At 35.7% G+C, this 15,738-nt stretch overlaps 1 protein-coding gene across 2 annotated transcripts in view; it reads left to right on the top strand.

Annotated features, from left to right (window-relative positions):
* Window positions 1–9,414, top strand: part of LOC6044222 — a 331,172-nt gene extending 321,758 nt beyond the window's left edge. For both annotated transcript variants that reach the window (XM_038260498.1, XM_038260499.1), the window contains one exon: window positions 6,603–9,414. In XM_038260498.1, the coding sequence (XP_038116426.1) occupies window positions 6,603–8,035 (1,433 nt within the window). In that variant the 3' untranslated portion in view covers window positions 8,036–9,414. The remainder of the gene's footprint in view (window positions 1–6,602) is intronic.
* Window positions 9,415–15,738: the final 6,324 nt, after the last annotated feature.

Raw genomic sequence — 15,738 nt, 5'->3', positions numbered from 1 at the left:
CAGATTTCCAAATTTTCAAATTTCCAAATTACCAAATTACCAAAGTTTCAAATTTCCAATTTTCTTATTTTCCAAATTCCAAAATTACTGAAATCAAGAATTCCTGAATTACTGAAATCCCAAGTTTCCAAATATGTAGATTCTCGAATTCTTAAATTTCCAGATTCCTATTAATTCAAATTGTGCGATTCCCAAATATCCTGATTTTTTTTACAAAACTACCATTAATATTAAATTCCCTAATTCTTGAAATCTCAAGTACAATGATTCCCAATATTCAAAATTCATAGATCACAAATTCACAAATTTCCAAAATTTCCGATTCCCTCAAACCAGATTACCAGATTTTCAAGTTTTGTGATCCTCAAAAACTCAAAATCCTGAATTTTCAAATATTCCGAATGCTCAGATTCTCAGATTCCAGAATTCAAGCTATTCATAAAATAATCTTATTTTAAAACATCTCAAGCCAAAGTCACCCCGCGCCACAGTTTGCGCAAAGAACAACCCAAAATCGCGTCTTCCTTTGCGAACAAGCCGGGCGTGACTTGGCCAAAACTAAAGTGGGGAGAAAATAGGTTTTCGGTGGTTGCTCGCGCCACACCAAGATGATGCCAGATTTTGTTAATTGTTTGAAATCGGACGATGAATTTTTGGGCACAGAAAGATGATGGGGCATAAAAATGGTCGAGCTTGAATTTAGGAAAATTGGCGAGGGATGAAACATTGAAAGAAATTTCTTTCGCTGCAGTCACGAAATCGTTTAGAGTTTAGAGTTTGTCCGACAAACCAGGACATCGCATAAAATAAATCCATCTACAGATCTCGTAAAACTTTGGCTCAGCTGTACAATCTGGTAATCCCGCGGGGAATGTTCTCCTCTCTGTTCGTCAGCGTCCAACGAAATAAAAAATAAAATAATAAAAATTTAAGCCACCAACCACCAACTACGTACCATCAGTGTAACACAGTCCACCAAAAGACACTTAATGTTTATGGGACTTTTTTTGCCCTCTAAACTTTTACTGCTAGCTTGAATTCCAGCTGACTGAGTGTCACTTTTACTGCCTTGCATCCCTTTGGAAAAATCTCCAATTGGAAACTCCACCAGATGATTCGTTTTATTATTTTCATTTTCAATCTCCAAGCAACGTTAGCGGCGTGAGCTTTCCCCCCACGACCCCATTTCAAAGGGGGGTCCTTCTTTATGACCTACCTCTGAACACGATTGTCAACTGAGGATTGGTTTTTTTTTCTTTTTTGCGAGAAGGACAGCAAAAAATACAAGCAAATTTAGATAACAAACAGTGCACAAAGTGCATTTTCGTTCTTTCGTTATATCTTTTATTCAATCTCACTTCTGACAGGATTCATGGCTCAGAGGAGAGCAAAATTTCAACAGCGAGATTTCGCGATAAGAATCTAGTGGAAATTGCTTTCCTGGTTGTGCACGTTGACTTTTTTCAATAAATAAGAAAAAAATAATAATCTAAAAACTTTTTGCTAATTTTAAACAAATTAAGTTTGACTGACAAATGACTTCGCCACGAATCAAGATTTGCTAGATAAAAAAGGTAATAAACAATATTTATGAGCTTAAACAAATTGGTTTTCGCAATTTGCAACTACAAAAACCCTTTACCTCCATTTCAACATAACTAGTCACGTCCATCAAAAATCCTCACAAAAAGCCAACAATTCTGAAGAAAGAAAGAAAAAAACTCTGAAACTATAATCACAGCTCCAGACACAATCCACCCAATCTAGAGAGGTTATTTACTTTTTTTTTTCGGTGTGCCCTCAGCTCCCGCCTGTCTGCTTGCCTTCTTCAGAATCATCCCGCGATCTTCGCCATTATCCAATCTATTGAATGTTTTTTGCTTCCTCTCCCTCTGTCTCAGTCCCACAGAATAGAAAAAAAGAAGCAAAAAAAAAAATCATATTGCTAGTTAGTATGCTCCAAAAGCTACGAACAAGATAAAAAGTAATCACCAACCAAGTGAAAAGATGGAATAAGAAACATTGTGTCTTTTGAATGGGAGTTTTAGTGGCCACTTCCAGCGCACAGAAGCTTTTTCGAGCAAAATTTTGGTCACAGATAAATGGATGTGAATGTTTAATCAAATTTGTGAATATTTTTTTTATTTTTCTAGCATAAAAAAAATAGTTATTTTAAAACAAACTCGAATAAAACCTCTTTTTATCTGTGGTCAATTTTTCCTCCCACTTTTTCGCTTACTTTTACTGAGAACGCGTTCGTTTCCCTTTCAAACTGGATTCAACCAAACCTCGTGCCCGCAAAGTTTTCAGTGCTATTCTACCGGCTCTGGAGGATGAAGTAATGAGGGGGCCGTTTATTTGCGAGCATCGACCTTGAATGGGGCTGACCACACCCTCCTCTCCACAATTTTGCTTCACCCATTATTGCTAGAATTGTGGTTTAAAAATGCTTACTTCTTCTCACGAATCGTAACATGCGAAATATAGCTGAAAAAAAATGATAAAATGAGTTAAATTTTCATTAAAAAATCAGCTAAACAAATACCGATTGATTTTTGAACCTTGAAATACGATAAATTCACAAACTAACAGACTGAAAACTCTACAATTTTTTTCGATCAGTAAGGCCGTTGCAAATATTTTTCAAAGTTTATGTCGCCCCCTTTCCATCAAAGTTGGCCTGAATAATCAGGGGGCAAAAAAATATTTTTTCGGAAAACTTAAAAAATTTTATGAAAATTAAAATTTAATCAACTGAAAACCAGTTAAAATGCATTTTCCCGCGTTTATAATCATATTGAGCATGTTTGAACTCCTTTGAAAACATTTAAAATTTTCATAAAATAACATTCTACAGTCCCACAAAAAGTTTTTTTTTTTTGATGTTTTAAAATCTGATATCACGGTACTTAATTTTTTTTTCAACTTTTTAAAATAAAAATATTGAACACAATTTCAAACATCCTTTTAAGACGCAAAATCAAATCTGGAATCGAAAATTACTTTTCATTTGTTTTGATTGAGTCACGTTCCCCAGAAAACCATTCCCCCGAATACCATTCCCCAGAATGAACCGTTCTCCAGAAAACCATTTCCCAGAATGTACCGTTCCCCAGAAATATTTATCGTGGTGATTATAATTATTTTCAAAATTAAAAAAACAAAATCCAAAATTTTCAAAATTTCTGAATGTTTTCAAAATAATCCAAATTTCCAAAATTTCCAAAATTTCTAAAATTTCCAAAATTTCCAAAATTTCCAAAATTTCCAAAATTTCCAAAATTTCCAAAATTTCCAAAATTTCCAAAATTTCCAAAATTTCCAAAATTTCCAAAATTTCCAAAATTTCCAAAATTTCCAAAATTTCCAAAATTTCCAAAATTTCCAAAATTTCCAAAATTTCAAAATTTCCAAAATTAAAATTTCAAATTTCCAAAATTTTAAAATTTCCAAAATTTCCAAAATTTCCAAAATTTCCAAAATTTCTAAAATTTCCAAAATTTCCAAAATTTCCAAAATTTCCAAAATTTCCAAAATTTCCAAAATTTCCAAAATTTCCAAAATTTCCAAAATTTCCAAAATTTCCAAAATTTCCAAAATTTCCAAAATTTCCAAAATTTCCAAAATTTCCAAAATTTCCAAAATTTTCAAAATTTCCAAAATTTCCAAAATTTCCAAAATTTCCAAAATTTCCAAAATTTCCAAAATTTCCAAAATTTCCATAATTTCCAAAATTTCCAAAATTTCCAAAATTTTTAATATTTCCAAAATTTTCGGGGGAATGGTTTTCTGGGGAACGTGACACAATCTTCCTTTTCTGACTTCGCTGATCAGACTGCTGGTTGCTGCCTAAATACTAAATTTGGTGGAACACTATTCTTCCAATGTCATCATGATATCTCGAAAAGTATTCGTTCGATTTCAATGTTTTAAAAATTGAACTTTTGTAAAATTTGCTGCTTTTTTTATAAAAATAATGTTTAAACCTAACATCTTGGGAAACTTTAGCAAATGTCCAAAATAAGTGGTGTTTAGCCCTTTAAAATGTAATTTTGTTATTATTTGCCGTATCTAAGAAAGTTCTCTGCTAGGCAGACGGCAAATAAACCAGTTTCACCTTTAAGCTAACCTTTTATAATCTATTTCTAGCTAATTCCTCAAAACAAGGATAGAAATCCCTCTTTTCACACATTTACACTATACGTAGTTCCACGCCATTCCGGTTATGTCTATGACATAACAACTTTGACTTTTCTTTTTCTAGCTGTACCGCAGCACCCAGTGGTCCAATCTTCAAAGTTTCCAAGACAAATTTATAACAAATTTTCTAAACCTTTAAAAATATATATTCAGACTTGGTCAATTAAAGGCACTGTTGAAAAAAGACCAAAAAAAGCTAAATTTGTCGAAATTTTTTGATGTACTTTTTGAATAATGATCCGATTTTGAATCAAACAAATGAATTGAAAAAATTTCCAATAACTAAGATATTCAGAAAAAAATGTCAAATTCATCAGGATCCGCAAAATGGCTTCTCTTGACAAGTAGAAATAAATAAGCACAGGGCGAAAATCTGGAGAATCGATCCACTTCAAAAGACACAGCGGTAGTCAATTTCTGATTATCTTTAAAAACGAAAGACATTGTGTGTTTTTTTTTTCAGAATATAACAAAATAACCTTATTTTAAACACTTACACTCAACCCCCGGTTTTTCGTTTCACTTTTTCGTTTAACACATTTTTAGTTTGTACCCCGTTGGTTGGTCAATGTCAAACTAAAAAGTGACAAACTGTCACTTTTTACACGGCGCTCACGCACACTATCAAAACAAACGTTTGGTAGTGTGTGTGAGCTCCGTGTACAGAAGCTGTCATAACTAAAAAGTGACTCGTTCGTTTGACAACGATTGGTGTCAAACCATCGGGGTTTCAGTGTACAGCTTTTAGAATTTATTATTCAATGCACAGTGGTACAGATCGTAAAATTAAGTGGAAAATGGATTCACCGAAGAATTGTGAAGTTTTGGTTTTGGTTTTAATATTTTAAATACTTGAAGTACTTTAAATACTTTAAATACTTTAAATACTTTAAATACTTTAAATACTTTAAATACTTTAAATACTTTAAATACATTAAATACTTCAAATACTTCAAATACTTTAAATACTTCAAAACTTTTGAATACTTTAAATACGGCGAATCGGCCATGAAGTCGGCGGGTAAGTTACTCGGAACAAAAACAGCGACTCGCTTTTGGAAGGCTACAAAGTTGTTGAGCTTGCCGATTCAAGCAACTTTGTCGAAGATTCCAAAATTTTATCTCGCAATCTACGCCTTCTACGACCAAATTTAGAGAAAGCATCTGAGCAAACATTCAAAATTCAGTTTTTTTGTACATAGCAATTCAGGGTTAAGTTCTAGATATATCTTCATTTGACAATGTCTAATTTTCAAGGAAAAAGTGTATGGGACCAAATTTTTTTCCATATATTTTTGCCCACTGAATATGAATCTGCCCTCAAAATTGAGCCGAAGTGTCATAAAATAGATTTTTGGTCAAATTTTGGTTATATATGAAAATTTTACATGAAACCCCAAAATATGACCAAAAATCAGATGCTTTATCTAAATTTGGTCGTAGAAGGCGTAGATTTTGGTGTCTTCGACAAAGTTGCTTGAATTGGCAATCCCAACAACTTTTTATACGACAAAAATATTCCTGAAAAGTTAGCTTTTCAAAATCGTGAACCACCCTAATTTTCAACCTAACCAAAAGTTGCCCCTTTCCATTTGCAACAACTTTTCTTGAGACACCAAAGCTCTAAAACTTCACCATTTTTCGGAAAATCCATTTTCCACTTATTTTTACGATCTGGACCACTGTGCACTGTCTCGAAGTACCGTCAACTGGGGTGAATCGGGACTGGAGTCTGAATCGGAACATTAGTTTTCAGAGCACTAATTTTGTTGATCTGTATCTAATCTAACCGAAATCAATCAAAAACATCAAAATATGGCGCAAGAACCTCGCTAAACAGCTGTTCCGATTCGCTCCAAATAACGGTAATAAGAAGTTGATAATTTAATTTCCCCTACTAAAATTCCCAATAAGACCAAATTTAAAGAACTTCGCTTGTTGCCCACTTCCGCATCGACCTTAAAATTAATTTGCAAAATAACTCCATCCAAGTTCTCCCCCTTTTCGTCAATATCGACATCTGAACCAGCCCGAGTACTACCTAGATTCTTCAAACACTCACACTTTGCCCAAGAATCCCCAACCGGTTGCGTTGGTCGTGTGGCTTTGGCATCAAACAAACAAGACCCTTGCCCGGAACAACCACTCTCCACTCACCAGCAGGGCGTTCTTCTTTGATCCCGAGGGTGGTGCGCTGCAGTTCATTTGTGCAACACACAACCTCCTTAACTATTCTGATGCATCCATCCATCCCCGGAAAGCTGGAACTTTGGATGGAAAGACATCACAAGTAAACCGCTTTCACCCCGCTGGGGTTTGATGAAAATGAATTTGTTCGTTCGAGAGTTATTTTCAAATTAGTTTTCCACGACCTAACATCGACCTTCTCCTCTCATTTGCAGTGATCGACGACGAGCAGCTGGTGCGGGACGTGGAGTCGCGGATCCCGTCGCTGCCGATCGCGTACTGGAGCAAGCACAAGAACGCGGTCCAGAAGAAGGCCGCGTGCGCCAAGTACCCGTCCATCTTCGAGCTGGAGTTCAACAACATCTACTGGCAGACGCTGCGCAGTTCGAACGGGACGTTCCAGCTGTTTGGGGCGTACTACGACATCCGGAAGCGGTCGCGGATCGGGCCGGCGGTGCGGATTTTGGGGATGATCGACCGGATCGAGCCGAAGGTGAAGACTTTTTGTCAGCTGTGGTTCGACGGGCAGAAGGAGCCGTTTATTGTGAAGACGTTCGAGTACAAGTACATTTGGTTCAACAAGTGGGGCAATTACAAGCAGGGTATCTATCAGCCTTACTTGATTGCTTGTCAGATTCCGAAGCCGTTCCGGGGGCTGGTGCCGGCGTCGGTGTCGCTGGTGGAGAAGCAGTGCGACACGGCGACGAACAACTTGAGGGTGTTGTACAACAGACCGCTGGACGACAAGAAGAAGGGCTTTGCGGTTTGTGTTAAGGGGTTGGACTTTTTGTACGACGATCTGTCGGTACGGTTGGTGGAGTGGATCGAACTGTTGGGCATTTTGGGTGCGGATAAGATCTTCTTCTACGAGCTGCAGGTTCACCCGAACATCTCCAAGGTGTTGCGGTATTACGAGGAGCAGGATCGGGTTCACGTTACCCCGTTGACACTGCCCGGTGGACAGCCGAACGTGCCCGGCTTCCAGCACCTCTTCCTCTCTAAGAAGACAACCCACAAGCGGCAGAACGAGCTGATCCCGTACAACGACTGTCTGTACAAGAACATGTACAAGTACGAGTTCATCGCCCTGCTTGACATCGACGAGGTCATCATGCCCAAGCTGGACGAAGATCGCACCTGGCACGACCTGATGGCGCGCGTCGTCGAAAAGGGCATGAAGCTCAAAAACGACACCTACCCGAGCTACAACGTGCGCAACGTGTACTTCTTCGACCAGGACCAGCACGAGCACGAGTGGGCCAAAGACACCCCGCGCTACATGCACATGCTGCAGCACGTCCAGCGCGCCAAGAACTACACCAAACCCAACCAGTACGTCAAGTGTTTCCACAACCCCGAGCGGGTCCTCACCCTGCACAACCACTTCCCGATCGCGTGCCTCGGCGGCGCGTGCCACTCCTACCCGGTCAGCACGGACGACGCCCAGCTGCAGCACTACCGGGCGGACTGCGTGCGCACGCTCAAGAAGAGCTGCGAGGAGTTCAAGGAGAACCAGGTGCGCGACACCACCATCTGGAAGTACAAGGACGAGCTGGTCCAGCGTACGCGGCGCACCCTCGACACACTCGGCTTCTTCCGGCCGTCCGTCGGGGGGGTCCGCGGCAAGGACTCGCTGTACAAGCGGTGATTGTTGCAGAAGCTTCGGCACATGTTTAGCCTCTAGTTACGTTTGTTCATTTATTCGATTGACCGCACGTGGCGGCAGCGGCGGGATCGCAGCAGTCCGGTGGGTGCCGGCAACTCTTCTTCCTACGACGCCCAGTGCTGCGATCTGCGACGGCGTCGTTGAAAGCGCCCGACATCGGTCAGAGCCTCGGGACGATGGCGTGCACACAGCTTTGTCTAATGCGAATAAATGAACGATCGATTTGAATTATTATAAAGATAATTTAGACAAGCGAAGGAAAAAAAAATGTTATCATTAGCGAGTAGGCGAAAAAAAAAACACACACTCTTCCCATTATTATATTAGTTATTATTGTCGTGTAGTCTTTTAGGCAGTTATTATCGCTTACGAAGTCAAAGTAATTTATGCATAGTGGAAGAATTTCGGTCTTCTTTACGATACTACTACTATTTCGCGCGGTGGGTTAAAATACGTGTTTATTGATTAAACAATCCATTGAGTTTTTCTAACCAAAACTTTGTCAAAAATCTGAATGGAATGTACAAACTTAGGAATCTAAAAGCATCAACACTTTTTTTCCAGTGCTAAAACAAAACAGTTTTTGGAAAAAAAAAACCGAAGGAAAAACTCCTAAAAAAATCTTCTTTTCTTAGAATGAAACCACGAAAGCACCAAGCTACTTCAAAAAAGCATAGCATTTACAGCCTAAATTTGGCTAGAAATGTACTGAAATGTTATTCTGTCGATTGAAGTGTGTTTAGAGAGCTCAAAAATTCTTTCAGCAAGTTTTTGGTTTCCTTTAGAGGTGGGCAAACCCGCTCTTTTTGAGGAGCCGCTCGCTCTTTAAAATGAGCCGTTATTTTGAACGGCTCTTTCGCTCTTTTACAAAATATTGTAGAAAAGGCCACTTTAAAGAATGTTGTGATTTTTTATGATTTTTATTAGACATTAATATATTATTTAAAAACAACTAAAAACGGAAAGATTCGCTTGAGGGCTAAACGTTTGAATAACTGGGTGGGGAAAGCATCCAAACTTATCTCTAGGATTTCGGAAAAAAATGCTATTAATTTTACGGAATTATCTTTATTTCTGCTAAAATCGAATTTTGATATTTTATTTTGATAAAATATTCTGCGAACTTTTATCTAGATTCCGATTTATCAATAAAGTCTACAATTTAAAATGTTTAATCGGGCAAGAGGAGTAAGTATATGGCTTTTTAGTAGTTTTTCAGCAAAATTTCACAAGTTAGGCATTTCGAAATTTTCTCAAATTTGTACTCGGGCAATTCTTTGATGTGTCTTTACGATCAGTTGTGCTGTGAAAAGTTTTTTTTTATTTTGTTGTGAAAATCGTTCACTTTTAAAGTAATTTAAGCATTTGACATTAATTTATAAGAATTGAAAAAAATAAAATTACATTTTAAATTTAATTATTATATTTTAATAAACTTAAAAATTGACAAAAGTGTAGAAATCATCTCATCTTGCAACGTTTTTTTTTTTTTCAAAAGACCGGAGTTTCCTTGGCTCGGCTCTTTTTTTGTGAGCCATGGTTCGTTCGCTCTTTTTTGTGAATCGGCTCTTTGAGCGGCCCGCTCTTTTTGTGCCTACCTCTTGTTTCCTTATTCAATGTGCAGAAAATATTTGGTTTTCATTCAAGAAAAAAAAGGATCTCCGGAAAGAAAGCAACATTCTCCACGAGAAAACCAAATTGGATAGTGATGAATCGTTGAATTTTGAAATTCTGTTTTTTTTTTTTTTTTTTTGAAAACATAGATATTTCTAAACAGTCGAAAAAATTTAAAAATGAGATTTAAAAATTATTTCTGAATGCCGAAAACTTCTTTTATTAATTTTATTTTTTTAGGTTAAAGCCACTTGGGCATATATTTTCAATTTATTTTCGTTATTTGCATTTTTAAATACTTCTTGATTCTTGAATGAAAAGCACAACCCGAAAAAAATATGTTTGAAAAGCTGAGTAAGTGTTCTACAATGTTTTTTGTGAAACTATGGAAATTGGACAATCAGCTTCTGAGATACAGCCTCAAAAAGAATTCGAATCGATGAAAATGAGTTTTTTCTAGGTGAAACCAATGTAAGCCAGTAATTTTAAACTGACAATATCTTTCAAACTGTTGGTTTGATTTTCAATGTAAAAAATGTTTCTTTTTCCAACTTTCTGATTGCTCACATAAAAAAATTAAATTCTTATAATTAAGCATAACTTGTGAATAGGTTTACAAATATATATTTTAGACCAAATTTAAAAAAAAATATTGTTAAAAAAATAATTTCAATTAAGTTTCATTTAAAACAAAATTTTCGACATCTTTGTGAGGCTGAAACAAATTATTTGATTTTCAAAGTCTAATAGAGAAAATTGTAAGAGTTTTTTTTTAAAGATTTTTCAAAATTATTTTTTAGGAGCGCCAAAACATGTTAAAATTTCCGAAATTTATAGTCAAAAAGTGACTTTAACTCCAAAACGGTGCACTTTATCAAAAATGTGGTTAAGTACTTTTCCATTGCCAGTTTAAAAATGTTTATTGTTGTAATTGTTTGATCGCATTTTCAATATTTTTTTAGCAATTTTTATTTTTCCAAAAAATCATAATTCTATTCAAAATGGCCGTGGTGAGTTTGCAATCATTCAAATTGAGCGTCAAATTGATGAGTGATTGGATTTGTTTTTTTAAATGTCTTAATATGCCTAAAGTTAAGCTTGTCGTGGAAACTGTCTCAAGCTTAATGAAATGCTGTTATACGTTTGACGCAGTTATTTGCAAAAAGTTGACAACAAAACGAAAAAATGGAACATAAATTGTGTTTAAATGAATAGTGATACAGCTGCCATTTTTTTTGTTTTGTTTAAAAAAAAAAGATTGTCGATTTTGGCCATGAGATAGTAGAAGTGGACATTAAAGTGCTTGTTTGCTAATTTTCATGTGATTTTCAAAAGCTAAAGATTTTATTAAATGCTTAAAAAAATATGTGCAATGTTTTGCCTGACTTTTTTTTCTAGAAATAAGTTCAGCTACTTGAAAAGTAAAACACCAATTGCTTATGGTTTTCAATCAGCATTGATCAGCATTGAGAGAGAGAGAGAGAGAGAGAGAGAGAGAGAGAGAGAGAGAGAGAGAGAGAAAATGGAAATAATGGCGAGCTCAACACTCAAACAGACGAGCGTCACGACGACACATGCTCTTTCTCTCTCTCTCTCTCACTTCTCTTCTCTTTCCTCTCTTGCGTGTTGACAGCAATCATTTGAATGCAGTCATTGGCTGATGCACGAAATGATTTGTTTGACTTCGCCGCAAACGTCAATGCATCAAAACATTGCTGCCGGATCTTTTCCTGGAAGATTTTACTGATTTGACATTTGCTAAGGGTGCCGAAAGTTGCTTGTAAACATAAAAACAATGGGCCTAGTGGTAAATTGGAATTTCGGTAGAATTTTTGATAGAATTCAAACGACCAAGCTCTGCGCGAATGAAAGTGGCGGTGAGAGTTAAATGATTGTGTGAGTGAAATTGCGTTGCGCTCGTTCGTTCGGATGAGTGTGAACGTAGCGAACACGAGACGAGCTCAGTCAACTGTCACAAAACATATCGATTGTTTCTATGCCTTGATCAGGCCCGATGTTTTGCTTGCGAGTGAAGGAGAGGATTTTGGGCAATCAGGATCCTGGTATTTTCGACAAAAAATTTAAAAATAAGAAAATGAAGCATAGATTTTAGATTCAAGAGCAGATTTTTTTTATTTTTTTTTGTCTAATTTTGCTCATCTTATCTAAAATGCTCAGTGGTTATTTTTTAAGTCAATAAACACGTCTTTTTTCACACCGTAAGTTAAAATTTCGCCAACGAAAGTTGCGTGATATTTGAAATTAGCCAATCAGTTATCATGATTCGATTCGCGATGTGTGCCTTTCGTTAAGTTATTCCTCGCTGAAGATCGCGAAACAAAAACGCAAATCTGTTGCCTTTCTCGGAGAAAGATTCTATTGGTGAACAAAAAATTGTACAGTTTTATTATTGGGAAGTCGTTGAAAAAGAAAATACTCTTAAAATTTCAAAAAATGACAAAGTCAAAACAAATCTCTCTCTTCACTATCTTCGACCGAACTGTTTTATTCCTATCGTTAAGCTCAAGGTGTTCCTATTTTCTAGGTTGCTTACACAGACACACTACTTGTACTAAGAAAGCTAAGCATCAATACTTACTACTTTAAGCGCTGTTACTTTTTTTTTTCGCGCTGAAACCCATCATGTATACAGAGACACCCGCATAGTCACACATTAGTCGATAATGGTTTTCCTTTATTTCGTTTAAGATTATATACTGATTTCCCACTCTTTATGACAGAGAAACACACAATTCTAAGAACATAAACTTGTATACAATTACTAAAGGAACAAACATCACGAACAACGCGTCACACACTAAAAAAAACTCGATCACTCGATCAAATTAGCTACTTCTTGCTGTAAAAAAAGTGAAACTTCTCCATTGTAGGTTTTTAGGGTTAGTTCAGAAATTGTTGGAGGCAAACTAACAGTGGAGCTGAAAACTTCTAGAGAAGAACAATGTGGTAAATATATATAAATTAAAAAATAAAAGTGGAAACTTTAGCTAGGATGTTCTAATGTAACAATCGTATTCTGTGTATATATTAAAGACTGAACCTGGTTTGAATGAGAAGAAAGAAGAAAAAGGCACGTCAGATGTGATTCCAGTTGAACGAATCTGTAGTTTTTTTTATAGGTGTAAAATAATTTATTCCCAACCTCATTTCCTCCTCTTTTTGTGTAACGAAAAAAAAACGACCTAACGAGAAAAGTTTGAAAAACTTTCAAAACAATCACGAGCCGCTCGCGACGAATTTTGTTTAACCTCCTCCCCTCCCCCTTGAATCCAACCCTGTCCGGGTACTTGTGCACTCATCACGCGCACAAACACACACAAGTATTAAACGCGCACACATTTACGAACACACACGCACATCGATTAAGTTTAGCTTTCACACTACTGAAAACTCAATACTTAAGTCGGTTACGATAGCTTACGCGAGCGGCAAAGCCCCCCTTTTTTTTAGGTACATTGTGTATAGAACAGATTTCCGTGCCGCGCGAAAATTTACAGATTATCAGAGGAAACGCAAAAAAAAAAATAACTAAAATTGTATAGTGAAAACAGGAATTTCTGGTCCAAGCACACGAAGTGGAACGTTGAGACAGAGAAACCCCCTAAATAGAGAAAAAATAAAACGGTGCGAAATAAAGTCATTTATTCGAAAAAGTGTAACTAGAGTGGACTTTTTTTCTCAAAAAGAACATAAAAGAAACTCCAAATCACCTCAGTTTAGCAGTAAATAAAATCTCATGTTTAATCACTATTTCGAAAAATACAACTTCCATCAGAAATATGTACAGTTTGTCTTCACTTGTTTGTTTGGCTGGCTGTGTTTTGTAAAAAGAAATAAATAACAATTGTTCTAAGCTCTCAGTTTTGCTACGGATTTTGTTGTCGGTTTTGTTACAGTTTTTTTGTCACAATTTTGTTGAAATTTTCACTTGAATGGACAAAGTTTTCTTTTGCTTATTTCTCTTTTTATGGTTCTCCTGAGATTGATTTGTTCGCAGCGTAATGTGGGATTGTTTCAAGTGGACCAATGGATAATGCTAATGCTCCAGTTAAACTTGCATAACGTCATGATTCAAAATCGGGACACTTAGTAGCATATCATTTTTGTTATAGCTGGCAAAAAATCATGTAATAAGTAGGAAATGTATTAATATCATCAGGATGTAATATAAACAGTCAGTTTTAAGAGAATGCTTGCAAAATATGTCTTTTCTAACAATTTTTCAACAGATTTTGAAAATTAAAATGACTTATTGTGCTTCGAATCCCGGACACTGTTAAAAGCTGATTCGAAATCCGGACACTTTTGCTTCGAATTCCGGACACTCGATTTTACTTATGAATCGCACAAATTTGTACTGAAATGTTAGTGATTTAGGTCTCAAATAAGCTGTTAACATCAAAACAATGATATTTTATATAAAAATTTGCTTGAATTTACCGACCATAAATTTCTGCTTTGCCTTCCCGGTGCTTCAGACGCCTATGAAATATTTCAGTGAAATGTTTCGCATTTTTGGTAAACTCACACTTTTATTTTATTGTTTTGACATTAACTATAACGTTCAAACAAATTTTAAATGAAAGTTAGTGCTAGAATATATAAAAAAACACAGTTTTGACATTCATAATGCGAACTTATATCCAAATAATTGAGAACACAAGATGAGGTGTCCGGTTTTCGAAGTGTCCAGGAATTCGAATCATGATGTTACAAGAATTTGGTTTGGCTCTCAAAACACATAACACAACTCGTCATTTTTGAAGTGGATGTTAATAAACGCTTAAATTCGAAACGGTATGATAGTTTTGAGCATCCTGAACATGCTCCAATCGATAGAATGGAATTTTAGTTGGGTCTCTGTCAATAAATCAAATTGTATATTTAGGGTATAAATGCTACGGGATAATCTTTCTTTTTCCTGCCCAACAACATTCACTTGAAAATTAGACGTCAAAAACATTGTTTTAAGCTCTTTAAAATTCCAATAGAATTACTCATGAAATTCTCAGAAAAAACTTTCAATCGAATTTTACTACGCAGATGATCTTTTATTATTATTTTATTTTCTTAATTTTATGTTCAGTAGATAATACCGCAAAGTGACCATCCATAAATCACGTGGACACTTTTTTGAAACCTCGCCCACCCCTCCCACCCTGTCAACCTTCCGCCATCGTGAACAATGACCATACAAAACAAATCTTTTTTGCATGGAGCGTAGACGATCGCTTAATACCCCCGCCCTCCTCCCCACGAAGGTGTCCACGGGGTTTATGGATGGTCCCAAAAAAAAAAATGCAATGTAATCTTTTTTTTATATTCTGATACATCAAAAAAAATATTTTGAAAATTTTGAAATCGATACCAAAATTTCAATAAAAATACGTGTTACGTGTTTTTTAATGTTTGTTTTGATTTTGAGATTTTCAATATATCCTTTCGAAGAAATCATTGTTAGACATTTAAAATCGGTAGTTTGGGTGATCACGGTATGGGGGAAGCATACATTTCGAATGTCGTACAATTTTGTTGAAAATACTGAAAATTTTCACAAAACTAAGTATTTTCAAAAAAAAAATACTTAAAATTTCAGTTTTTCACAATATGATTATCAAATTATCAGAATTTTGTCGTACATTTTGAAAGTAATAAGAACCTTTTTTTAAAAAAAAAAACTCCAAAATTTCAGTTGGGTAACAAACGATCAGATTTTTTTCAAACATTTCAAATATAATAAATTTTGAGTATTTTTTAAATATCTCGATTATCTGTTAACGTTATTAGGGGTGACATTGGATCTGGGGGGTGAGAATGGGTCATACAAATTTCAGCATTTTTGTATGGCCCAATTTCACCCCTGCTAACGGTACCCATATTGTAAAAAACAGAATTTTTGAGCACTTTTTCAAAAATACGTAGTTTTGTGAAATTTTTAGTATTATAAAAAAAAGGTGTTACATCTTTCGATATGTCCCGATCGTTTGATATCCATGTAGAAAAACACTAAAATTTGGAGTGTTTATTTTTTCGAAAATATGTAGTTTTGT

This window comes from Culex quinquefasciatus, chromosome 3 (assembly GCF_015732765.1).
Source record: "Culex quinquefasciatus strain JHB chromosome 3, VPISU_Cqui_1.0_pri_paternal, whole genome shotgun sequence".
Taxonomy (NCBI): Eukaryota; Metazoa; Arthropoda; class Insecta; order Diptera; family Culicidae; genus Culex; species Culex quinquefasciatus.
This window is presented reverse-complemented; position numbering and strand designations above follow the sequence as displayed.